The following is a 27,425-nucleotide window of genomic DNA, read 5'->3' on the forward strand; positions in this document are numbered from 1 at the left end:
AGGTAGTTGTTAGGAATGTTAAACAGCAGCTCTGTGTCAGAACTCTACACTGAGTCTCTGTATCACTGACACACAAGCTCAGATATCTGATAACGTCTGATCCAAACCTCAGATAAAACACACAGAAACACACAGAACATCTTCACAAGCTAATCTAGAACAGCCCAAACACATCCACTCTGTCCCACACCGAGACTCATTTAATCATGCCTGCTGATTGATTATTGATGTTTTGGCTCCTCCTAAACGCTCCTCCATCTGCTGCTATTTTCCTGCCCTCAAACCAGATAAACACAAACATGACCCAGTGACACTCGATGACTTTTATACCGCATCCAGGAGAATCTCACGTTATTATACACAGAGTAACGTCATAAAACAATCAGAAAGAAAAATGACATCACAAACTGTAACGAGAAACAACCCCCTGCCCTGACCACAGCCTCAGATTCACTATAACCACTGGGCTGTCCGGGGACCCTGCCTCACATCATGTCTCCATCTCATTCCCATGTCTTAGTAAGTTGTGGCCACACATAATATTTATTATGTCTTAGAAAAGCGCAAAGCTCTTTAATTATTTAATCCACAAACTTGCCTGCATATTAAATCCTCTGTCTATCAGGCTCTGTGTCTCTGTGATGATCCAGCTCAGAATTCCAGTTCAAATCTTTCATGAAGCCGTAGAGTCGCCCTTTCAATTCCATCTCACCACGCGATCCGACGAGACTCACATCCGGAGTTATAAGCCTATGAAGAGGGGTTGATATAAATGTCATCTGCCTCTCACCGTGTGGAGCTGCTGGATTCGTGTGTCCGTCTACATTCTGTGTGAAACTGACCGACGGACACTGCTGAAGTTGCTGCAGAGGTTGTAAAGGTTCTGTACATTTTTGGTTCATCAGGGTAGAAACAGGGTAAATGTTCCTTCAAAACTCCAACAGTGGTTTAAGGTCTGATTGTGAACCTTAAATCAGTTTTTCCAGGTGAAAAGTCTTTTCATAACCGAATGTTTTAAAACAGACAGACAGGTCAGTACCTCTATTTCTGAGAGTGTAGGTCAGCGGTCTGCCACATTTTACTTTCAGCCTGTTGATTGTGTGGGTGGAGCTTCGGTTGTGTAATAAAGTGCTGATCTGCTATAAGCTGTGTGTTACTGTCTACTCCTTAATTATTCATCATAATTATTCATTATAATAACAACAACTCCAAAAACTGATATGAACAGAGATACAGAGCTGAGACGGTCCGTGTGGGCGTGTGTGTTTCAGCAGTTCAGCCAATCAGACGGAAGGACCGTTTGTTGTATAATTAACGCTGCTTCAGTCCTCGGGGGTCTCGCTCCTGCTGTCAGGGTGTCAGGCTCAGATTAGCTCTGGCATCTCTCTGATCTCCACCATGTCGGTTCCTGAAGCGGCTCTGAGCCGGACGGGTCACAGTGTGGTGGCCGTTTGTCTCGGGATCATCTTCGTTCTGGGATTTGTGAATAACTTTCTGGTCCTGATGCTCTTCACTCGATTCCACTTCCTCCGGACCCCCATCAACCTCCTCCTGCTGAACATCAGCGTCAGCGACATGCTGGTGTGCCTGTTCGGGACGCCGTTCAGCTTCGCTGCCTCCATCTGCGGCCGCTGGCTGACCGGAGCTCACGGCTGCAGGTGGTACGGCTTCGCAAACACACTTTTCGGTGAGTTTCAGCTCAAATATTCACAGATTTAGTCAGTTAGCTGGCTCAAATTTAGTCAGCTGGATTTGGTTCAAACTGCACTCACAAAAAGCAAAAAACCAGTTCATATTATTTTCTGATTTATTTAAACAAGACATTGAGATAACAGTAAGCATACACACACACACACACACACACACACACACACACACACACACACAAATCATCATTTAAAGGATATTTTCTTTTAGGAGGGTCCGTCCCAAACCCCTAAATTTACTACATGTCTTTTTTTTTTTTAATCGTTTTGATTGATTTCAAAGCGAAATGAAAGATTTAGATTTATGAGTTTCATTTTTACGTTTAAAAAAACCCTGTCGCACATTTTCATTGTCACTACTGAAACACACATTTTTAGTCTGTAGGCGAGGCTTATTTTACCCCCACCCCTACATCTCAGAGCAGGAGGCTGCATCCCTGTCCCTCATGGCCACATGGTGACCACATAGAACCCATTGTGTCCCAAAGTCTGAAAGTCAGTGAGGAGCATTAAGAATCACCATATTTCCTGCAGTTCAGCAGTTTTTAATGTAAATGTAAAGTTTTAATGAAAAATATGATGATTTTTTGCATGAACAGCTGTTCAAAGCTGTGAAAGACTGAAACAGCCGCGACTGAAACCGCCACTACCCAAACAGCCGCGACTGAAACCGCCACTACCCAAACAGCCACAGTATAAAGCTGGCCTTGTCCAGCAGATGGTGCTGCAGTGCTATAAATGGGCAGGAGAATTCCCTGAGAGGGCATAAACTGACCAGGCCTCTGTGAGAATCTGTCATAAACAGTGTTATTTATGATGACTGACACGTTCAAATACAGGCAGTACAAACAGCCCCGTGATCATCTAACAGCATTCAGAGCGTCACACACTGTTCCCTCCAGCTCTGCCGTTTAGGTCTTAACTCCACACGTAAGAGATCGTGCGGAAATTCAAAGATTGGACCAACAGAAAAAGAATAAAACTAAAACTCTTTACATCAACTTTAAACCTTAACCGCGTATCCTGTGCTGAGAAGCGAGTTTTGGATGCGACTGTGTGTGAATATTAAGACTTCCTTCCCGAGTCATTTAGGCATATGGCTCTATATAGAACTCATGGTTCTAAAAAGAAAGTCCCTTTTTTAAAAGACCCCTTGAACCAGAGTGGTTTTAAACGAAGGTAATATTAAGTGATTTACTGCTGAAAAGCATTTAGTCTTAAATCTGATTCAGCTTTTTTTTCAGCTTTTTCCAGCGACGTTTAAAGTCGCCTTGTTTTGCAAAATGACTTTTTAAAAGTTTTCAGACATAAAATCAAACAATTTTATTTAGAGTTTTATAACTAAATTACTTGTTTGATGGTTTACTTAAATCAAATGTCAATTACTGATATTTTTAGACTTTTGAAAACATTTTTAGAATAAAGAAACTAAATTTTATGTGGATGCACCAAAAATTGCTTCTCATAAAAGGAGGATTATTGAACAATTTGATACCTGTAAATATTTATTAAACTGCTTTTGAAATAATGGACTTGAATACAAACAAATGCACATTATGTTAATGACCTATACATAATAATAATAACAATAATAATAATAATAATAATACAGTCCAGCTCAGAGGTTTTTGGTGACTTCTGTGTTCAGTGATGGACGGTGGGCTGTGTCCTTCACCTGTGCAGGTGTGGTCTCTCTGGTGTCTCTGGCGCTCCTCTCTTATGAGCGGTGCTGCTCCGTCCTCTGCGGCTCCAAGATGGACGTGCTGGACCACAGGAAGGTCAGGCTGTCCATCGCGGGCTGCTGGGTGTACTCTCTGATCTGGACAGTTCCTCCGCTCTTTGGCTGGAGCGGTTACGGCCCTGAGGGACCTGGGACCACCTGTTCGGTTCGGTGGGCCCTGCGGACCCCAGGGAGCAGAGCCTATATCATCTGCCTTTTCATCTTCTGCCTGGTTCTGCCTCTGCTGACCATCATCTTCTGCTACGGGAGGATCCTCATCACTGTCCATGGGGTGAGGGGCCCAATGCTCTTTTGGTTCCCTAAAGAGCCAGAACCAGGAATCTGTAAAGAACCTTTCACAGGGCTAAGGAACCTTCAATTAGTGTAAATGTTCTTCACCAACTAAATGGTTCTAGAACCTTTACATCATCTGCAGATTCTTTAAGGCTCATAAAAAAGGTTCTTCCATTAGTTGAAAGGTTCCAAAATTGGTTCCTCTGTCCTATTTTTAAGAGTGGAGGGCTTTTTGGTGCTAAATAAATCCATACACAACATGTTCATCAATCTGAAGAACCATTTTCACCATGAAAAAACATGTAAGCATGCAAATGGTTCTTTGAGTGTTCCTGGCTCTGTATAGAACCGTTCTCATAAATGAAGAACCTGTGAGGAACCAGCACTTGTAGTTCCTGCTCAGTGATGAGGGTCTGATCACAGGCGCAACATCAGGGTTTTGAGATCAGAGCCTTTTTCAGCTCATTCAGGTTTAATGTTCCGCAGTTTTGACAAGTGGCTGTCGTTTCTGTACGAGTGGTCTTTTCCAGATCACTGACGGCCAGACACCGCGATGTGGACGGAAGCTCGTCGTTAATTTGAGCTTCACTGTTATTCCAGATGTTTCCCTGCAGGCTGAGTCACTCAGTCTGAGACAGTCTTCCCCTCCTGAAGCCTTCAGACCACAGATGTTTACAGATGTTTAGTCTGTAAACAGTGATGTCTTAGCTTGTGAACTCAGGTCCTCATCGGGAAGCAATTTAAAGTATTAGTTATTATATTGTCATTTTAATTATAGAATTAATAATAACTATTATAAATATAATAATATTTATTACATTAGATTGTAGTAATTGTTATGTTATATAGGATATTGTTATTATGAATATGAATCTATATTTATATATGTATGATCTGTCAGAGCTGGTGTTTTGGGTATTGTGCATATTGTCAAGTAATTTCGTGTGAGATTATGGATTAGTATGGATTATAATCCGTTGTGACTGAGGAAGCAGGTGATCTGCAGTAACATGGTTTATGTTATGACTGAAGCTCCTATCAGAGTTGATTGATTATTGGCTCTGATTTAGCGGCCGCTGAGCTCCGGAGTCTGCGGGATGGACGGCGCTGCTAATTGCCGAGAGCAGAATGAATCAGTGAATCACCAACGAGCTGAACTCATTACAGAGCTGTCACAGATGTTTGATGCTCCGCAGGAACGACTGAACGAGGGAGACTGAAGAACAAGGAGAACAAAAGGAAATGAAAGGCAGTGAATTAATTACTGACTCCGTTTCCCAAAATTCCCCCATAATTCCAGCCACAAATCCTGGAGTGAAATAACCAGGTTTAATAAACAAATCTGTGAAGAACCTTTCAAAAGTTTAAAGAACCTCCACATAGTGTAATGGTTGTTTGCCAACGTGGTGGTTCTAGAACCTTTAGATCACGGAGACTCTATAAGGGTCTGATTGGGTTTAATTTAGTGGCTCTGATAATCCTGAACTTGAATCAGATTGAAACGGGTCAGACGTCTTTACAGTGGTGGTGATGGGAACCAGGCGTCGCCATGACTACAACACAGATATAGACACTTTATTTACCATCCAGAACCACCAGAGAACCTACACGAGTCTTCTGAGCTTTTCTGTTCATTTTTTCTGGGATGTATTTTTGTTCCGAGAATGTTCTGGTTAAAGGAAGATAATGTTCTCTAAAAGCATCATCCTGTAATATGAGCTGTAGTTCTCACAACATCCTGAGTGCTGCAGTTAGTCTGTCTTAGTGAATAATTAACCTTATAGGTTACACTCTTTGATCAGGAGATTAAAAAGGTTTTCTTTAAAACGTTACTAGAACTTGAAGGAACGTCAGCCGAAGTTGTGGGAACATTTCTTACCCCTTCATTTACACCTCAACCATTTAATTATGTGGGAATATTGAAAAATGGGTGGAATTCCCTTTAAATGCAGGCTAATAAGGCTGATTACTCCGCTCTGTGCTGAAAGCCGGTGTCTCTCCTCGTTCCTCAGGCAGCTAAAGTGCAGCGGACCGCCGCCCAGCGGAGGGAAGGTTGGGTTCTGCTCATGGTTCTGATCATGGTGTCCTGCTATCTGTTCTGCTGGCTGCCGTATGGAGTGGTGGCACTGTTGGGTACGTTCGGGCCATCCGGCTCGGTCAGCCCCACCGCCAGCATCGTACCGTCCGTACTGGCCAAAAGCAGCACCGTCCTCAACCCCATCATCTACGCGTTCTTTAACAAACAGGTACAGAGTGCAGAGTTACAACTTAGAACCATTACTGCCTGTATCAGGACCGCGCTTAAACAAAAGCTGAACTAAGAAAATGAAATAAAAGATGAGAAAACAAAAAAAGTGACTTCCTCTGAAATTTTGAGGAGAAGTCAGACTTCATGTTCGCTCTTAGAGGAGCAAACGCCTTTCATACAGCTTGGAGCCGTTTGTAGCTCAAGCCTTCTTGAGGTTTTAAATAGTTTTGGGGCAGTTTCTTTTCTTCTCTCAGCCTGCTTTTCTTCGCTTCGCTTCGCTTCCACTAAGTACCTTACCGGTCACCCCTCTACAGAGCTGGGACAAACACTACTATTTGCCACAGCTTTAAGTAGAGGAGTCCACAGCTGAGTTGCGTTAACCTAATCAGCCCGAGGGCTTCTGGGAATTGGAGTTCCCTGAAGTTATGGCCCCTTGCTGCCATTGCTTCTGCTGGCAGCAGGCGGTGCAGGCTGGACACCTTGCTGCCGTCGCCCTCTGCTGGCAGCAGGCGGTGCAGGCTGGACACCTTGCTACCGTCGCCCTCTGCTGGCAGCAGGCGGTGCAGGCTGCACACCTTGCTGCCGTCGCCCTCTGCTGGCAGCAGGCAGTGCAGGCTGGACACCTTGCTGCCGTCGCCCTCTGCTGGCAGCAGGCGGTGCAGGCTGGACACCTTGCTGCCGTCGCCCTCTGCTGGCAGCAGGCGCATTTAACCCTTAAACGTCAGTATTTACTAGGAATTATTCAGTATCTGCTATGAATTATTCAGTACTTACTATAAATTATTCAGTATCTAATATGAATTATTCAGTATCTACTCTAAATTATTCAATATCTATTATGAATTATTCTGTATCTGCTATAAATTATACTGTGTATATTATATGTACTATAAGACTAATGTGAGTTCAGTGGTTATGGGAGCGAGAAATTGAGATACGGACCCTCCTGTGGACCCTTCGGGTTTAAGGGGTTAAACAGCTGAATTGGCTGTTTTGTTTTTTGTTTTTCACACTGTTTGTAAACAGCAGGTGTTCATGGACTAATAGATTCTGAATGAGCAGTATGTTGTTTTTTCCTCGTGATGTAACGTTGTTTACTGTTTGTGTGTCAGTTCTACAGGTGTTTTCTGGTGTTGGTGAAGTGTGAATCAGGATCTCCATCACTCCACACACTCCACACACTCCACACTCAGCCCAGCAGCTATACAGATGACTCCGCACCCAACGGCATCGCGCTGGGGCTGTACCGAGACCCCTCACCCTCCGACAGTCCGAAACATCCACATAACTCTGGAACAACCACCAGCGCTCAGTGTCACTTCCTAGCGCAGCCCAGAGTCTGAACTTGATCCAGACCACTAGGGGGCGCACAAGCAATTATCACAAAATCTAAAATGTTGTTTCAGATTTTTCAGATTTCATTCATAAGCAGAAAACAAACTCAGGCTAGTCGACTGTAAACAAAGTGACAGGGTTTGTAGACTGTGCTGGGACAGTGCAGAGGTTAAAGGTCATTGTAACATGGAGGTGAATAACCCTGTTATAAGCTGCTGGTTATGCAGCCTGTTCCTCCCTCTTCTAGCAAAAAAGTGCTTCCACAACAAATAATGTGTTACAGCCACTGTAAATACTCCGCTAACTGTGGTGAATCAAGCTAATGGTCCTGTTCCTTCCCCTCAACCTGGCCTCAGTCAGCTAAGCAGATAGCCATGCAAGCTAGCATAATATAATAAGATTATTCTGTTCATTCTGTAGTAATTCTGTAGTAATTCTGTTGTAATTCTGTTGTAATTCTGTAGTACTTCTGTAGTAATTCTGTAGTAATTCTGTTGTAATTCTGTTGTAATTCTGTTGTAATTCTGTAGTAATTCTGTTGTAATTCTGTAGTAATTCTGTTGTAATTCTGTTGTAATTCTGTTGTAATTCTGTAGTAATTCTGTTGTAATTCTGTACTAATTCTGTTGTAATTCTGTAGTAATTCTGTAGTAATTCTGTTGTAATTCTGTTGTAATTCTGTAGTAATTCTGTTGTAATTCTGTACTAATTCTGTTGTAATTCTGTTGTAATTCTGTAGTAATTCTGTTGTAATTCTGTTGTAATTCTGTAGTAATTCTGCTGTAATTCTGTAATAATTCTGTAGTAATTCTGTAATAATTCTGTAGTAATTCTGTTCATTCTGTAGTAATTCTGTTGTAATTCTGTTGTAATTCTGTAGTAATTCTGTAGTAATTCTGTAATAATTCTGTAGTAATTCTGTTCATTCTGTAGTAATTCTGTAGTAATTCTGTTGTAATTCTGTTGTAATTCTGTAGTAATTCTGTAATAATTCTGTAGTAATTCTGTTCATTCTGTAGTAATTCTGTAGTAATTCTGTTGTAATTCTGCTGTAATTCTGTAATAATTCTGTAGTAATTCTGTTGTAATTCTGTTGTAATTCTGTTCATTCTGTAGTAATTCTGTAGTAATTCTGTTGTAATTCTGTAGTAATTCTGTAGTAATTCTGTTGTAATTCTGTTGTAATTCTGTAGTAATTCTGTAGTAATTCTGATTTCTACTGAAATTGATCTAATACACTAATACATGATGCTTCATGATGAGGCCTGAGTGGTTGGACTACAGAGCTCCTGTTTATTATATGAGTAAACACACTGGACTCCAGCTTAGTGTGTGCTGTATTTTGGTTGCTTGTTCACTGTTAACTAAGCAAGTAAACTCAGTAAAGTTACAGAACAGATTTGAGCTTAAATAAGATTGTATTTGAGCTATAGTTACTTCTAAAGTCCAGGGATCCACAGTTCTGCAGTGAGTCGGACTGACTCAGACAGCCCAGGCATTATGAGCGGCTATAACTGAGCTGGCAGTGCTCTGCTTTTCAGTTTCGGCCTAATGTTGGATCAGTTAGTTTAACTTGAATCAAACATTCATCTCGGTGTAATCCAGTGTTAGAAACTGAAGCATCTCCATTAATGTGAATGACTTCATACAACAGAGAACGAACAGCTCAGATAAAACAAAAGTCACCGTCTCTGAGGACACACATGGCTTCACGCACCTTTGCCATTGTGTACAGAACCTCAGCCTTTATTTTCCTCATCTATTATCCTTTAGGGCTCCAGGCAGAGCAGATAAACCTGAAGAGAAAACACCATCAAGCAGAGAAAAACTCAAACAAATGTAACATTTAGCACGAGCTCAGACGGAGCCTTCAACATGGTGGTGGTAGTATTAGAGAAGACTGATTGGGGCGGGGGGGCTCTGAGAACTTGGGCCGGAGTTCTGAGACGATTCTGCCTGTAGCTAGAAGGCTGGACCCCTTCATAGATGTAATAGGACTGATGCAGGACTGGGGAATGGGGAGGAGTTGGGGAGGCGGTGGGAATTGTGAACACTTCGTCACAGGAATGGAAGGTGAGGATGGGAATTTCCAGGACATTAGACTGGAAAAAGGTGGGGTTTCAGCCATGCTCCTCCCCCAAATGTCAGTTATAACATACCTACATAACGTGCTCTGACAATTCCATTCTGGGAAGAGGATGAAGGTAAAAATGGAACATTTTTCTATTTTTGCTTTCCATACAGACGAGTGAAGTAAAGCTTAGTGGAAGGACGTGATTACGCTGATCACAGCACATGTAGTTTGGATGCTGGCATGCTGGTCAACCAGCATGGCTACACTGGGGTGACCATCATACACCAGGCTGCAGGGATAGAATGTGTAATGCAAGCTTTTCATAACAAACTACAGCAGCTGTTTGCTGATGTTCAGCTGCGTCTTCTGGCCAGCAGAGGACAGCAGTGACTCAGCCGTGGATGAGGCCGGAGGGTGGAGATGTGACTTGGATCAATGCACTGAAAAACAAAAACACTGCAGAGAGCAAATGATTCGGGGCTAATGGGGCCGAGTCCGTGTGTTCAGACCCCCCCCCCTGAGTGAATGTCCACCCCTTAGGCCTTCAGGAGAGGAGTGTGAACCTCTGACTCTATTAGGAGGTGACTCTGCTGACTGATGCACTCAAACCTGCTGCTCATCATCTACCGACAGGCTGCAGATGAAATCGGGACGGAAAACTGTGTCTTATCTCTGATAAACAAAAAAACAAACAAACAAACGAATGAATGAATGAATGAATGAATGTTCCCCATGACTGAATGGTTCCTCAAATGGCTTGCTCTCCTTCTGATTGGCTGCCAGCTGGTTTTCTATACAGCCTACAGCACTTCACTCACAGGCTGCAGTTCTACCATCTGACCAGAGAGGGCAGTAGTGTAATTACAAATGAAATTCACCCGTTTCCCAGGAGAGAACTTCATATATTTTGCTTATTCACACCTAAACACCAGCCCCGGCCTGCCTGCATGGGTCCTGCTGGACGTTCATGTCTCAGTGGGGCTGTTTAAGCCAGACTGGGGTCAGTTTTTGGTGGACGAGCTGTAGATTCAGTGTTCCAGCTTCATTAGCATTGTGTTCTCCTTACTTTACTGCAGAACACGTTTTCCCACAATGCCGGGCAGAGCTGTGATTATGATGTGCTCTCTGTGCAGATGCAGTGACTGATTGGCTGATTGATCTTTGTGAAAGCTGCATCCTGGATCAATGAGCTGCTGTGTGTCTGTAATCTCCATTAAACCTACAGTAAACGTGTTGAGGGTGATTTGTGTGCTTATCAATCGATTTGGTCGAACGGTCAGCGGGGCGTACCGTCGTCCATCTCCAAACTGGATGAGAAAGTGCAAAAGGTCAGCGGGAGATTAATTGGATCATGCAGCAGGTCCTGTCAGATAATTTATGTATATTTTATCAGCCGCTGCTCTGTGGGCCGATAGGTCAGCTGTGGGCTTTTATCCCGTCAGTACACAGACTTACGCTTTAATGAGCAGCGGTTCAGAGGTCTGAGGGCCGTCTGCGTTTCAGAGGAGCTGACTGGTGATTGCTGTGAATTGCAGCTCTGCCTCATTTCATTAGGCTCTGTCGTCGTTATTGTTGTTGTTGTTGTTGTTTTCTTTCCTGGAATTATTTAACTGCCCATATCTGCACTATTGATTAGCATGATCCTTGAACCAGGGCCCTGTGTTGCTGAATGATTAGTTTAGTGACAGTGTGTGTATGTGTGTGTGTGTGTGTATATGTGTGTGTGTGTGTATGTGTGTGTGAGTGTATGTGTGAGTGTGTATGTGTGTGTGTGTGTATGTGTGAGTGTGTATGTGTGTGTGAGTGTGTATGTGCGTAGGTGTTTTTTCAGGACAGAAATGGTACTGATTAAGTGATGTGCTGAGATTAAGATTAGGATGAAGATTAGGAAGTCGTATACATCAATTTGCATTACTACATTTATATATAATACATATGGGACATTATTAGTACATACAAGTATTTACATATATAATACCTATGAGATAAATATTAGATATAGGTAAACATTTACATGTATATAATATAGATACTTGCATATAAAATACACATGGAGTGTATTATTACATATATGTATGTGTATTTGATATATATATATATATATATATATATATATATATATATATATATATATATCAAATACACATGGGACATTGATATCACATGTAAGAACTTATATTTTGCTGCTGTCGCAAAAAAAAAAAAACCTTGTATCTCCAAAAAAGTAGCTTTACAGGAGAAGGAAAAAACCTACTTTACCTTTAATGTAAATCAATGGAACCAGAATTTTTTCCAGAACTTTGTCTTTTGGGTCATTTCTTTTGGTTAATTCATCATAAAATTTACATACAATGTAAAGGGTAATGGGTATTGTCAAAATATGTCAAAAATTGAAAAACATGAAAAATGAAGCTGTGAGGTTAATTCATATGGGGCGCATTATTATTACATATAGGGACTTACATGTGGGACATGCCTTGTGTCCTGTCATTATGTGGTATGGGAGGCTGAACTCAGCCGTCCATCTGTGTTGAGCAGGCCTGATTTGGATGTGTCCAGCTGGCCGAGTGCTGCTGATGGTGAAGTGCGCTCACCGTGTCCAGTGTATGTGTGGACGTGCACACCTGCATGCTTACATTATACATGTCTTTAATGCTGTACAGCTCAGTGAGGGGCTACAGCAGTCCAGGAGAGCCTAGCGATTGGGCATTTTTCCAGATCTTTAAAAATGTATAAAACAAACCCAGAAACAGCAGCAGGTCTGATTTTAGCGTGAGCTCACTGGAGAGCATTTAACCCCCACTGTGCTGCTCAGCTCTGTCAGGCTTATCGTCCTCACTTTATCAGAGATTTTCATTCTGATTCTCCCTGTGTGCGGCGTGTACATGTGTGTGGTGTGTGTATATATACAGTGTGTGTATATACAGTGTGTAGTGTTATGTGCAGTGCATATAGTGTATAATCAATGTGTGTGGTGTGTGTATATACAGTGTGTGTAGTATATAGTCCATGTGTGTGGTGTGTGTATATATACAGTGTGTGTAGTATATATTCCATGTGTTTGGTGTGTGTATATATACAGTGTGTGTAGTGTTATGTGCAGTGGGTATAGTGTATAATCAATGTGTGTGGTGTGTGTATATACAGTGTGTGTAGTGCATATGTGCAGTGCATGTAGTGGATATTCAATGTGTGTGGTGTGTGTATATACAGTGTGTGTAGTATATATTCCATGTGTTTGGTGTGTGTATATATACAGTGTGTGTAGTGTTATGTGCAGTGGGTATAGTGTATAATCAATGTGTGTGGTGTGTGTATATACAGTGTGTGGTGTTATGTGCAGTGCATATAGTGTATAATCAATGTGTGTGGTGTGTGTATATACAGTGTGTGTAGTGCATATGTGCAGTGCATGTAGTGGATATTCATTGTGTGTGGTGTGTGTATATACAGTGTGTGTAGTATATATTCCATGTGTTTGGTGTGTGTATATATACAGTGTGTGTAGTGTTATGTGCAGTGGGTATAGTGTATAATCAATGTGTGTGGTGTGTGTATATACAGTGTGTGGTGTTATGTGCAGTGCATATAGTGTATAATCAATGTGTGTGGTGTGTGTATATACAGTGTGTGTAGTGCATATGTGCAGTGCATGTAGTGGATATTCAATGTGTGTGATGTGTGTATATACAGTGTGTGCAGTATATATTCCATGTGTGTGGTGTGTGTATATATACAGTGTGTGTAGTGTTATGTGCAGTGCGTATAGTGTATAATCAATGTGTGTGGTGTGTGTATATACAGTGTGTGTAGTGCATATGTGCAGTGCATGTAGTGGATATTCAATGTGTGTGGTGTGTGTATATATACAGTGTGTGTAGTGCATATGTGCAGTGCATGTAGTGGATATTCAATGTGTGTGGTGTGTGTATATACAGTGTGTGTGGTGTTATGTGCAGTGCGTATAGTGTATAATCAATGTGTGTGGTGTGTGTATATACAGTGTGTGGTGTTATGTGCAGTGTGTACAGTGTATAATCAATGTGTGTGGTGTGTGTATATACAGTGTGTGTAGTGCATATGTGCAGTGCATGTAGTGGATATTCAATGTGTGTGATGTGTGTATATACAGTGTGTGTAGTATATATTCCATGTGTGTGGTGTGTGTATATACAGTGTGTGTAGTATATATTCCATGTGTTTGGTGTGTGTAGTATATATTCCATGTGTGTGATGTGTGTATATACAGTGTGTGTAGTATATATTCCATGTGTGTGGTGTGTGTATATACAGTGTGTGTAGTATATATTCCATGTGTGTGGTGTGTGTATATACAGTGTGTGTAGTATATATTCCATGTGTGTGGTGTGTGTATATACAGTGTGTGTAGTGTTATGTGCAGTGCATGTAATGTATAATCAATGTGTGTGGTGTGTGTATATACAGTGTGTGTAGTGTATATTCCGTGTGTGGTGTGTGTATATACATTGGGTGCAGTGTACATTCCATGTGTTTGGTGTGTGTATATACAGTGTGTGTAGTGTATATTCCATGTGTGGTGTGTATGTACAGTGTGTGTAGTGTATATTCCATATGTGTGGTGTGTGTATATACAGTGTTTGCAGTGCATATGTGCAGTGCGTGTTGTGTATATTCCATGTGTGGTGTGTGTATATACAGTGTGTGTAGTGCATATGTGCAGTGTGTATAATGTATATTCCATGTGTGTGTAGTGTATATACAGTGTGTGTAGTGCATATGTGCAGTGTGTATAGTGTGTATTCCATGTGTGTGTAGTGCATAAGTGGAGTGTGTGTAGTGTATATTCCATGTGTGCGGTGTATGTATACACAGTGGGTGTAGTGTGTATTCCATGTGTTTGATGTGTGTATATACAGTGTGTGTAGTGTGTATTCCATGTGTGTGGTGTGTGTATATACAGTGTGTGTAGTATATATGTGCAGTGTGTGTAGTGTATATTCCATGTGTTTGTTGTGTGTATATACAGTGTGTGTAGTGTGTATTCCATGTGGGTGGTGTGTGTGTATATACAGTGTGTGTAGTGTGTATTCCATGTGTGTGGTGTGTGTATATACAGTGTGTGTAGTGTGTATTTCATGTGTGTGGTGTGAGTATATACAGTGTGTGTAGTGTGTATTCCATGTGTGTGGTTTGTGAATATACAGTGTGTGTAGTGTGTATTTCATGTGTGTGTATATACAGTGTGTGTAGTGTGTATTTCATGTGTGTGTATATACAGTGTGTGTAGTGTGTATTCCGTGTGTGGTGTGTGTATATATACAGTGTGTTTAGTGTACATGTGTGTGGTGTGTATATATACAGTGTGTGTAGTGTGTATTCCGTGTGTGTGTATATACAGTGTGTGTAGTGTACATGTGTGTGGTGTGTGTATATACAGTGTGTGTAGTGTGTATTTCATGTGTGTGGTGTGTGTATATATACAGTGTGTGTAGTGTGTATTTCATGTGTGTGGTGTGTGTATATACAGTGTGTGTAGTGTGTATTTCATGTGTGTGGTGTGTGTATATATACAATGTGTGTAGTGCCTGCACATCTCTGAGCCATTTCCACTGCACACACTGCACTCACTCACACCTGCCCAGGAACCCAGCACTCGACGCCATGGCAACCGTCGCAGCCCCCCCCCCTCCATCAACATCAGAGCCACCACGGCGGGGCTTGGAGCGAAAACAGAACAGATGAAGATTTCAGGCTCCGCAGGGTCTGTTCCTGCAGGACCAACACTTTAATTCATCATTTCATTTATAATCCTGACAATAATCTCAGAGCCGCCCTGCAGTGCCTCGTCCTGAGAGCCGCTGCCTCTCAGCCGCGATGGGTTCAAACACAGCGCCGAGCAGAAGATCTGTGCTGCATATCTATTTGCCGTGAAACGATTCAGTAAATTCATAATCCATTCGATACGGTGGCGTCTCGATTCATTACATTTGATCAATAGAGGAAAGAAGACAACTTTATATTGTTTCAGTTTCTTCCATCATTCAACATTAAAGTATAACGTCAGTGACTTTAGCTCAGCCTGATACATTCAGACAGCGTTATTAGCAGAACTGCACCTCATAAAGCTTCAAACACAGGCCACGTGCTTATGGCAGCCTCAAGCATCACCATAGCCAAAAATGAATATGTTAGCCTCCTGCTAACGCAGTAGCAACAAGCTAACCTGTTATCCTCAAGCTAACACAGTAGCCAAAAGCTATGATAGCCTGAAAACTGTAAGCCACAAACTAATAGGTTAGCCTGAAGTTAACACACTAGCCACAAGCTAGTGTTAGCATCAAGCTAACTTATTAGGCAGGAAACCCGAGCTAATGTACGAGTCACAATATCAGAAAACTGGTACAGAGGAGAATTCCCGCTCTGTAATGTCTTCCGGGTTTCTCTAACACCAGTCCAAAATGAATGGATTGATATGGAGCATCTGAGTAAAATCATAGTTTATAAATGCTGAAACATTTTTAATGTAATTAATTTTTCCAGAACAGCATAAAACCAATCAGCTAACCAATCAGCTCTCAGTAGCAGTAACACTAACCAATCAGCTCTCAGTAGCAGTAACTCTAACCAATCAGCTCTCAGTAGCAGTAACTCTAACCAATCAGCTCTCAGTAGCAATAACACTAACCAATCAGCTCACAGTAGCAGTAACTCTAACCAATCAGCTCTCAGTAGCAGTAACTCTAACCAATCAGCTCTCAGTAGCAGTAACACTAACCAATCAGCTCTCAGTAGCAGTAACTCTAACCAATCAGGTCTCAGCAGCAGTAACACTAACCAATCAGCTCTCAGTAGCAGTAACACTAACCAATCAGCTCTCAGTAGCAGTAACATTAACCAATCAGCTCTCAGTAGCAGTAACACTAACCAATCAGCTCTCAGTAGCAGTAACTCTAACCAATCAGCTCTCAGTAGCAGTAACACTAACCAATCAGCTCTCAGTAGCAGTAACACTAACCAATCAGCTCTCAGTAGCAGTGACACTAACCAATCAGCTCTCAGTAGCAGTAACGCTAACCAATCAGCTCTCAGTAGCAGTAACACTAACCAATCAGCTCTCAGTAGCAGTAACACTAACCAATCAGCTCTCAGTAGCAGTAACTCTAACCAATCAGCTCTCAGTAGCAGTAACGCTAACCAATCAGCTCTCAGTAGCAGTAACACTAACCAATCAGCTCTCGGTAGCAGTAACTCTAACCAATCAGCTCTCAGTAGCAGTAACACTAACCAATCAGCTCTCAGTAGCAGTAACTCTAACCAATCAGCTCTCAGTAGCAGTAACACTGACCAATCAGCTCTCAGTAGCAGTAACACTAACCAATCAGCTCTCAGTAGCAGTAACTCTAACCAATCAGCTCTCAGTAACAGTAACGCTAACCAATCAGCTCTCAGTAGCAGTAACGCTAACCAATCAGCTCTCAGTAGCAGTAACGCTAACCAATCAGCTCTCAGTAGCAGTAACTCTAACCAATCAGCTCTCAGTAGCAGTAACACTAACCAATCAGCTCTCAGTAGCAGTAACGCTAACCAATCAGCTCTCAGTAGCAGTAACGCTAACCAATCAGCTCTCAGTAGCAGTAACACTAACCAATCAGCTCTCAGTAGCAGTAACTCTAACCAATCAGCTCTCAGTAGCAGTAACTCTAACCAATCAGCTCTCAGTAGCAGTAACACTAACCAATCAGCTCTCAGTAGCAGTAACACTAACCAATCAGCTCTCGGTAGCAGTAACTCTAACCAATCAGCTCTCAGTAGCAATAACACTAACCAATCAGCTCTCAGTAGCAGTAACACTAACCAATCAGCTCTCAGTAGCAGTAACTCTAACCAATCAGCTCTCAGTAGCAGTAACACTAACCAATCAGCTCTCAGTAGCAGTATCGCACATAGGCTCAGAGAGGCTCCCATGAGCTGTCAGAAGGCCTTCCAAAAGCAGCTAGCGAACTGGGGACCACGGTCAGACACCAGATCACTAGGCATCCCGTGAACCCTGACCACGTGCTGTAACAGGATATCTTCTGTCTCCTTGGCAGATGGAAGCTTGAGCAGTGCCACAAACTTGCATGCCTTGGAGAAGTGGTCCACGAGGACCAGGATGACCATGTTGCCCTTGGAGGGGGTAGGCCTGTGACAAAGTCCAGGGAGACGTGAGACCATGGACGCGCAGGGATGGGCAGTGGCTGGAGAAGACCTTGGGACTGTGACCGGGGTGTTTTGCAGCATGCACACATCTCGCAAGATGCAAGGCATGTATGTCTCTCTCCATGCTAGGCCACCAAAATCGCCTGGGCAAAAAGTCCAGGGTCCTAGCCACCCCTGGGTGGCATGAAAATGGGGAGGCATGCCCCCATAGCAGCACCCATAATAAAGCAAATATGTATTAATGTGCATTTGTATGCATTAATAAAGTAAGTGATACTTTTTTGATCCCACAACGGGGAAATTCCACCTCCGCGTTTAACCCATCCGTGAAGTGAAACACTACACACACACTAGTGAGCACACACACTAGGGGGCAGTGAGCACACCTGCCCGGAGCGGTGGGCAGCCCAATCCGCAGCGCCCGGGGAGCAGTTGGGGGTTAGGTGTCTTGCTCAAGGACACCTCAGTCATGGACTGTCGGCTCTGGGGTTCGAACCGGCAACCTTCCAGTCACAGGGCCAGTTCCCTGACCTCCAGCCCACATAAAGTGAATATTTTAGCATTAATAAAACTAATAAGAGCATTAATAAAGTGAATATTTTGGCATTAATAAAGTGAAAATGTTAGCATTAATAAAGCAAATAAGAGCATTCATAAAGCAAATATGTTAGCATTAATAAAACTAATAAGAGCATTAATAAAGTTAATATTTTAGCTTTAATAAAGCAAATAAAAGCATTAATAGAGTGAATATTTTAGCATTAACAAAGTGAATATGTTAGCATTAATAAAACTAATAAGAGCATTAATAATGTGAATATTTTGCCATTAATAAAGTGAATATTTTAGCTTTAATAAAGCAAATAAAAGCATTAATAGAGTGAATATTTTAGCATACTTCACAGACTGACCTGTGGTCAGCGATGCCATCCCGGGCCAGTGTCATGTTTAAAGTCACTGAGGTCTTCAGTGCTGTTGCCAGTGTTTGTTTATGGAGGCTGCAAAGCTGTGTGCTCGATTTTATACACCTGTTAGTAACGAGTGCAGCTGAAACCCCTGAACTCAATGATTAGGAGGGGTGTCCACATACTTTTGGCTATGCAGAGTATAAGTTATTATGTATGAGTTATGTGTGTTCTTAACTGAGGATATATATATATAATCCGGTCTCTGAGGATTTATTGAGCCCAAAAGGCTTCCTTATTCATAATTCATTACAGCTCCTGAAATATTAACACAGGTTATAATGACTTTCGCTCTGAGGCACTGATGATGATGTAAGTACCTCAGATCCAGAACGGATCCTGGAGGTTCTCCACGGTTCTGCAGCCTGTCTCTGTGTGTGCGATTCACAAGTCCTACAGGAGTGGGTTTGAGTGCTGTCTCCATTAGATCAGTCGCCGCAGGCTTCCTGCATATTAGAGAACTCCAGCTTTTCAACCTTATGACCCTCACAGCTGCAACATCTGCCCACAGACCCCTGCTGTAAGTGGGTTCTCTGCTCGGCTCTAAATTCAGTGGAACTATTGGCCATGGGAACCAATCACACGCTGCAGATGCAGCAGACAGAGATAATGCTGAAAGAAGCTGGAGTTTTCCTTTAACAGCCACAAAGTGACGGAACCATTAGAGTCAACTGGATCGCTTTTCATTGGTCATCGGTTATGCCAACTGGACCTAATGCTACTCATGGATGTTCTCACTGTGTTTGCTAAGGTGGTTGCTAAGGTGTTGCTATGGTGTCTGTGATGATTGCTATGATGTTGCTAAGTGGTTGCTATCGTATCCCTGCTGGTTGCTAGGGTGTTGCTAATTGGTTACTATGGTAACCCAGCTGATTGCTACACAGTTGCTATCATATCCCTGCTGGTTGCTAGTGTGTTTCTAGGCTGTTGCTGTAGTGTCCCTGGTGGTTGCAAGGGTGTTGCTAAGGTATTCCAGGTGGTTGCTAGGGCATTGCTAAGTGAATACTGTAGTAACCCAGCTGGCAGGGCGTTGCTATGGTATCTCTGGTGGTTGCTAAGGCTTCTAGGTCTTCAAGGTTTCTAGATAGTTTCTGTGGATTAACAGGTTGTTGCTGGGATGTTGCTTTGGTATCTTTGGTAACAGTGTGAGACCTCATCGCTGTTATTCAGCTCTGTTCTAGATCACAGAACCCAGTCGTTCAGTGCAGAAGTAGAACTCATGTTTTTCTCCTTCATCACCGGAACGTCTCACAGTGAGACGCTGATGTTAGTCTCCTCTTTTCTCCTGAGGAGGTTCAGGAGGAACCGCTCAGAAACCAGTGATCGTTAATATCACACTGAGATCTGCTTTATTTCTCTGAGACGATCTTAGGAAGGAATTTTCTTCTGGGCTGCCGTGATGAGCTGAGAGCTTCATGCACCAAAACTGCATACTAGCTCAGTAAATAGTGTGTGAAAGTAGTGCATACCCCATTAGAAGTGCACTCATTAGTGCAGTAGCTGAAGTACAGCAGCGTGTGGTTTGGGACGTGGCGTTAGATCAGCCAGTGAGACGCGATCAACAGCTGCTCATTAAACACCTCCGAGAGGAGGTTGGAGGGGTTTGATTAAGGAGCTTTTATTGAGGTACATTAATAATGATAAACATGTATTGAGGTTTGTGCATGAGGATGGTTCCATGGAGTGTTTGTGCTTCCATATACAGTAGAAACTTTTCTTTACAAAAGACCCTTAGCAATGAGATAAAATGACCAAAAACACAGTAACATAGTTAAAACTCGGTTATTGTGAAGGGTCTCTCCAAAAGGTAGAACGGGGAAGTTTTACTGGCCCTTGTTTGGGTCAGTTCTTTGCGTTTCAATGTGCAGTGGACGAGCATTAGTCCTGCTCCAGCCCTGTGTGTGTGTTCACTCTGTATAAATGCATTAGAGAATGATGTGTTTGTTCCAGGCACTGCAATGTATTGTATTGATATGCATAAATAACAAACAGCCTCGCTTCTATATAAACCGTTCCCTGACCTCCTCTCATTTCACACCATCTGATCCGAAATTGGATGAAGTCTCCATTGTTGCACTGCAGTGTTTTGGTCATTCGCTGCAGGCTGCTGACCGCTCCGCTGCTCGCATACTGAGTGTAGAAAAAGCACTTCCACCACGGCGAAGCAAATGAATTTCATCTAATTTTATGTGCTGCCATCAGATCCTCACCAACATCATCAGCTCTCAGCACACGGTATGTAAATAAGACGCGTCTCCACCAGCAGCTCGTTCAGCTCTGGATGAGGACGCAGGAACGAAGGGCTTTTAAAACCACTTCACACGTTGAAAAGGTGCATCGCGGCTTCAGACAGAGGACGCGACATTTAAAGGCCACACTACATTCATACAAACGTTTTATTCAGTGCAGCTTTAACGTGAACAACAAATAACAAGTCAGAGGATACCAGGACAAAGCGTCTGGGTTTATTCTGGTATCTGCTGTAGAATTTGCACTTCAACACACACAAACAGAGCTAGAAAACATGCAGCTTCCCCCACAGCGTCTCCCATGCAACAGACAAACACTGAACCCGAGCTGAACCGGATCGAGAGCGAAGGGTCACTGCATCGGCGGGAAACACTAGTTGGCTTTCTAACGTGAGGAAACGAGGCTTTTACACACGTAAGCCATAAATGAAGGTTTAGATTAGCCCTATTTGAAGCAATGGAAGCCTTATCTCGCTTGATTTCCGCCAGGGCCCGACCGATATCTCTGTGGGGCGATAACATTGGACGATACTGATGACCCATGGTTTTATCGCTATTGGTAGAAATATATACAAAATCTATCACCCAAAAGTTTGGACACAGAGACGCACAGATTTTGCATTTTTTATTTTTTCCCCACATTTTAGAATAACAATAAAGACATATAATACTTCATATGGAATCACTCCACAGAGCTAAATAGACTCCGCCCTAAATCCAACCGATTGGCTGGAATGTGTTGACAGATATTCCACTAATTAACTCTTAAGGAGAAACAGGAGCGATTAGGACGATGTAATGACTACAACTCTACTCTAACGTCTTCGTTTCGGGCATCGATCTGAACATGTATATTTGTCTTGGAAACAACTTTGAAACTTTTAAGCGGAATTTAGATCAAAATTGCATCAAGGACACTGAAAAACATACAATCAGGTGTGTCCAAACTTTTGAACGGTGGCGCAAATATGAGTTTATTAATATGACAGTAATACAGACTGAAACATGAACCACCATGGTGGCTAAAATTACAGCACATGTAGAAGAGAAACTTCACATATAGCATCAGAAAAACACGTCATAACACAAAAACGACACCTTTAATGAGGAGAAGTGATGAAAAATAACAACAAACCTGTAAATAGTTCTCGGCCCCTAGTGCTACAGTGGACGGCACTCGTTCAGAGCTGACGGTCAGTGAAGCTGTAAAACTAGTGGAGTATTAAAATCTAAAAGCCCCCTAAAGTCAGAAGCGCCCACTAAGCGCTCGCGCCGGCCGGGCCCCGTTTTATGTAACACAGGCGTTACATAAAAGTCGAAGGTGATTAATTATTTATGTTTACTGTATGCCTTTTTTCTTCCCGAGATGCCAGGACCAAGCGTTTAGACATTCATTCAGAAAAGAGAGAGGAAAAAAGAAGGAAGGAAGTAAAAAGGAAGACGGTAAAAAAACGACAAAAACACACCAAAGCAGAGATTAGCAGAGTTAGCATATTAGCATACCCTTCCCCTGAACGGATGCATGAACAGCGCGGCGGCTACATGGCGTCTCTCCTTTCGCTCGCCTTCATACAAAACAAGACACGGGACGTCTTTGGTGTGTGAAACCCCCAACGTCCACCTCGGTCACCAAACAGAGCGACGTGTGAAGGAAAAGCTTGGAGACAGAAGAAAAAGAAGTCTCGTCAAAAAGCGTAAATAACAGTGATCAGCTGCTACGGTTAGGAGTTTGTCGAGTTACTGACAGAAGTAGAAAGACTTTTATCTCTGAAACTCTCGGCCTTCTTCGTCTCCGAGGGGCGAACCGCGGCGCCACAGCAGTCTGGTTTCAGTCCCTCAGGAGAGATGAAACAAAAACAGGAGTTTCCGTGACGATGAGGCTTCGGAAAGAGAGACAGAAGCACATCTCGGTAGGCTACAGACAGAAAACCAGAGAAGTCTCCAGGAAGTGGGTGCAGAAGCCTACAGCAGCAGAATGGCTTGGATTTTTCTTTTTTTTTCGTTTTTATTTTCTCACAGAGTCACAGGTTTGACCAGCAGAAGATTTGTAGATTGTAGATTCTGTCGGATTTTGCACTTGTGTTCTCATCACAGTGATAGCAGGCTGTCTGAAAGCCCCATCTGCCCCCCCCCCCCCAACCACCACCACCACCACCACCACATCATCCACCCCCCACCCCCACCCCCGGTTTGTAAACGCCGTTGTGCTGAGTTGTTGATGCTTGTGTGTCCGTGTCCCACGGTTACGTCGACTCGTTGTGGCTCAGCGCCTTGCCGCCGTTCAGCATGGCCGATGCACTGCGGCTTTTGGTTGGTGTGCCGCTTCCTGACCGTGAGAACTCAGTCAGGTCATGGAGAGAAGGCTCTCTATACATGGCAACTGCAGTGGAGAGAGAAAAAACACAATTAGATGACAAAAATCAGAATAAAGGTGCCTTGACATCAGTGCTTGGACCCCTAATATTGCAACTGATGGATGAACGGGTGGATGGAATGAGCGACAGTAACTTACCTGCACGTATTAAATAATTAAAGTGAAAGTTAAAAAGTTTAAAATGCTCCCAGTCCCCGAATCCACATCCCAAATCAGCCAAGACATGTTTGGTGTCTGAATTTGGTTACTTTAGTTTTAGCACTGGAGAATTAGCATAGTGCTAACGGTATGCCTAATAGACCTGTTCATGTGGTTTCTGACCCTGTATGACGTGCTGGTATCTATAAACATTTTCATTATAGTTATTTATATAAATGGATATATTTGTGCTTGGACCCCTAAAATTGCAAATGATACATAGAATGATTGTGTATTTGGCATTTCCAGCAATCTTGATGCACATCTTCAATTTACATAATAGTTATTATATATGTACATAATAGTATTATGGTGCGTGTGACGTGCAGCAACATCAATATACACAACAATAATATATACCCACAATCAGTACTATACAAAAATGAAGAATTCTAGATTTAGAAGCTGTTTATCTGGTCAGTACGCATTTATTTGTTTACAATAACACATATTTAAAGAAACACAAATAACATTAATAAAGTTAATTAAATGTGCTGCTGATGGAATGAAATAAATGGAAATATCTGGAAATCTGTTCTTCAGACCAGCTCTTATTATGAATAAGAATTTTAAAATACTTTTTAGTGTATTTATATTTATTTGTATCTGCTCTAGTGACGTATGGTGTATAGTGATGCACAAACATACTTACTGCTGAGTATCATCGTTCATTTATGTACACACAGATTTCTAATCATACTCTGCTTCTGGTTCTGTCCAGACTCCGCCCCTGTCAGTGTCTAACTGGTCTTTTCAGGCAAGCCCCACCCCCTATCATTTAGGCCTCCTGCTTGTTGTCTGTAACCACTTGTATTAATCATCAGAATTTTTTGTTACTTTTTATTTTTATGTTTATTTGTATCTATTCTAATGACAGATGATCACAAACACACTGACTGCAGACATAAATACTTGATAAATACAATAAAATAATGTGCTGAGGTGTCTAAGACCTTTGCGCATTACTGCACACACACACACACACACACACACACACACACACACAAAACCCCATATAATACAGATATGAAGTCTTGCCTACTACGGGGGTAAACCTCACAACCCCTCACTGTCAGCCTTTCCCCAAAGACCTTCACCACAATTCAAACCCTGCATGCCATTATGTTCACGGCTGTGCTTTCACTGGTCATGGTGGTGAATCAGTGTGAGGTAGTGAACTGGCACACTGACGGAGTCCTTTCTGCTCCGTGCGGTTATTTTTGGAGGATTTAAGGAGGACAGACCTTTGAGGGGTTTGGGGATGAAGTGAGCGGCCGGTTTGGTTTTCTTCACGTGGTTGCCCTTCATGATCTGGCCCTCTTTATTCAGCCCCAGGTACCAGCCCCGGCCCGACTGCTGCCGGTATATCATCGATGAGTAGGTCACGTAGTAGTTCTCAAACACGGACTCCTTAAATTTACACTCCGGCGTGAAGTGCTCCTGAGAAAGAGAGAGAGAGAGAGAGACAGAGAGAGAGACAGAGAGAGAGACAGAGAGAAAGAGAGAGAGAGAGAGAGAGAAAGAGAGAGAGAGACAGAGAAAGAGAGAGAGAGAGAGAGACAGAGAGAGAGAAAGAGAGAGAGAGACAGAGACAGAGACAGAGACAGAGACAGAGAGAGACAGAGAGAGAGAGAGAAAGAGAAAGAGAGAGAGAGAAAGAGAGAGAGAGCGAGCTGTGAGTAGGGTTGCCAGATTTCAGCTGCTGCAAAATGAGACAGGCCAAGGACAGGCTGGGGGGTGTGGGTGGGGGTTTGTGCAGTGCATGATGTTGTCCAACAGGATCAATGATGAACAAGATATTTCCCATCCTGACGTCTGTTTGTTTATTTTGTTTTAACATCTGGATTTTGAAATTTTCCTCATATTTTCTAACATTAAATGTAAAGCTCTTTAAATGCTGTATAAATACATTTTCTATTATTGTGTAACACAAAGAAAGCCAAGAGAATACAGTCTATTCACTGGGCATTTCCTCCGTCTCCATCTCCGTCTATAGAGCCCATAGGCCTAATGATCTATCACACTCATTCACATTAATATCAGACAAACGTTTGTTAGCAAATACACTATATTTCCAAAAGTCTTCACTCCCCCATCCACATCACTGAATTCAGGTGTTCCAGTCACTTCCGTGGCCACAGCTGTATAAAGCCGAGCCCCTCGGCCTGCAGACTGCTTCTACAGACATTAGTGAAAGAATGGGTCGCTCTCAGGAGCTCAGTGAATTCCAGCGTGGTACCGTGATCGGACGCCACCTGTGCAGCAAGTCCAGTCGTGAAATTTCCTCACTACTAAATATTCCACAGTCCACTGTCAGTGGGATTATAACAAAGTGGAAGCGATTGGGAACGACAGCAACTCAGCCACGAAGTGGTCGGCCACGTAAAATGACAGAGCGGTCAGCGGATGCTGAGGGGCATAGTGCGCAGAGGTCACCGACTTTCTGCAGAGTCCATCACTACAGACCTCCAAACTTCATGTGGCCTTCAGATCAGCTCAAGAACAGCGTAGAGAGCTTCATGGAATGGGTTTCCATGGCCGAGCAGCTGCATCCAAGCCTTACATCACCAAGCGCAGTGCAAAGCGTGGAATGCAGTGGTGTAAAGCGCCGCCACTGGACTCTAGAGCAGTGGAGACGTGTTCTCTGGAGTGACCAATCCTGCTTCTCCGTCTGGAAATCCGATGGACGAGTCTGGGTTTGGCGGTTGCCAGGAGACGGTACTTGTCTGACTGCATAGTGCCGAGTGTAAAGTTTGGTGGAGGGGGGATCATGATGTGGGGGTGTTTTTCAGGAGTTGGGCTCGGCCCCTTAGTTCCAGTGAAAGGAACTCTTAAAGCTTCAGCCCCAAGAGATTTTGGACAATTTCACGCTCCCAACTTTGTGGGAACAGTTTGGGGACGGCCCCTTCCTGCTCCAACATGACTGCACACCATGGGGGCTCAGACCTGGATTTCTCTGTGAAACTGCTTTGTGACACCACCTCTTATAAAAAGTGCTACCTAAATAAACTTTGACCTTTCTGCCTCATCAAATATTCAGCTTGCTAGCTAGTTGGCGAACATCTACCAAACCACGGGCTTCTCCTCTTTAACTTCCCCTCTTTACACTTCCTTTCATTTTCAGATGCACTACAGAGGCCTTTCTGTGGGGTCAGAGCAAAGAGTCAAAGATGCCGTCCATCCGTCCATCCTACCGTTTTCCTCAGGAGTGTCTCAGCATCTGCTGTGATCTGGCCTTTGAGCTGAGCGTAAACGGTCCTGATGTTCTCTGGATGAGCGCAGTAAACAGACTCCTGCATCACCTGCGCTCAGTCTGCGGCGCTGCTGCTCATTACTTCAAAACAGACGGAGCGCTTGGGCTCATTCCTCCGGATCAATACATCAATACATCCATCCTGAGGAGAATACGCTCCGGTCCCACAGCACAAACAAACCCACACAGGTGACCAGGAGGCATCTCCACACGGCAGACCACAGCGCTGACTGTACAGCCTCCACCATCCGACCCCCTCACCACCCACCAATCCCCCACCCCCCACCTCCACCCAGCACCTCTATATTATAGAACAGTCAGCAATGACCGTCCGGCGTGGTAGAGAATGTTAAACTCCCTGACGACGCCGCCGCAGCGGCGCTGCTCCTCTACAACAGCAAGGCTTATTGGCACGACGCTAAATTATTCATTATTCACAATGTTATAACACATTTAATCGGAGGGGGGGGGGAGCTGTCGAAACAGAGCCTCCATTAGACTGAAGCTGAGATTTCTCCATTCCTAATAAACACAGAGCTCTAATCGACCAGGAGGAACCCGAGGGGCCGAGGAGACGCGGCATTTATATACAGACCACTGAAAAGAGGACTAATAACGGCCATCGCCCCCCGATCAATACGCCCCACAGAAATCACACCGATTACACGCAGATAACAGCACATATCGATCACGCCTGATAAGGTGGCACCCGCTGACTACACGCCACCGCTGGCCCACCCTCGGACCACCCAGATTACTGTCCTGCTTGCAAGGTCTGACCAGATTTTATTCTCCTCACACAGATTTTAATTACACTCAGACTTTTAT

At 43.2% G+C, this 27,425-nt stretch overlaps 2 protein-coding genes across 2 annotated transcripts in view; one reads left to right on the forward strand and one right to left on the reverse strand.

The window, feature by feature from the left end:
* Positions 1 to 1,403: 1,403 nt before the first annotated feature.
* On the forward strand, positions 1,404 to 7,703 carry tmtops3b (teleost multiple tissue opsin 3b). Its single transcript, XM_017725709.2, has 4 exons — positions 1,404 to 1,687; positions 3,390 to 3,718; positions 5,733 to 5,966; positions 7,081 to 7,703. The coding sequence occupies exons 1-4, from the start codon at positions 1,504 to 1,506 to the stop codon at positions 7,309 to 7,311; spliced, it is 978 nt and encodes a 325-aa protein (XP_017581198.2). The 5' UTR covers positions 1,404 to 1,503; the 3' UTR covers positions 7,312 to 7,703.
* A 15,253-nt stretch (positions 7,704 to 22,956) lies between these two features.
* fgf13b (fibroblast growth factor 13b) overlaps positions 22,957 to 27,425 on the reverse strand; it is a 30,248-nt gene continuing 25,779 nt past the window's right edge. The window contains exons 4-5 of the mRNA XM_017725738.2: positions 24,589 to 24,784; positions 22,957 to 23,152 (exon numbers count right to left, since the gene is read on the reverse strand). Of these exons, the coding sequence (XP_017581227.1) occupies positions 23,016 to 23,152; positions 24,589 to 24,784 (333 nt within the window). The 3' untranslated portion in view covers positions 22,957 to 23,015. The remainder of the gene's footprint in view (positions 23,153 to 24,588; positions 24,785 to 27,425) is intronic.

The sequence above is a fragment of the Pygocentrus nattereri genome, chromosome 18 (genome assembly GCF_015220715.1).
Source record: "Pygocentrus nattereri isolate fPygNat1 chromosome 18, fPygNat1.pri, whole genome shotgun sequence".
Lineage (NCBI taxonomy): Eukaryota > Metazoa > Chordata > Actinopteri > Characiformes > Serrasalmidae > Pygocentrus > Pygocentrus nattereri.

What these genes read in the sequence shown, in the direction of transcription:
- tmtops3b (XM_017725709.2), top strand. Translation starts at nt 1,504, where the DNA reads ATGCTCTTCACTCGATTCCACTTCCTCCGGACCCCCATCAACCTCCTC. An exon ending in CTTCGCAAACACACTTTTCG is followed by an intron (nt 1,688 to 3,389) that starts GTGAGTTTCAGC and finishes TCACCTGTGCAG; the next exon opens with GTGTGGTCTCTCTGGTGTCT. An exon ending in TCCTCATCACTGTCCATGGG is followed by an intron (nt 3,719 to 5,732) that starts GTGAGGGGCCCA and finishes CTCGTTCCTCAG; the next exon opens with GCAGCTAAAGTGCAGCGGAC.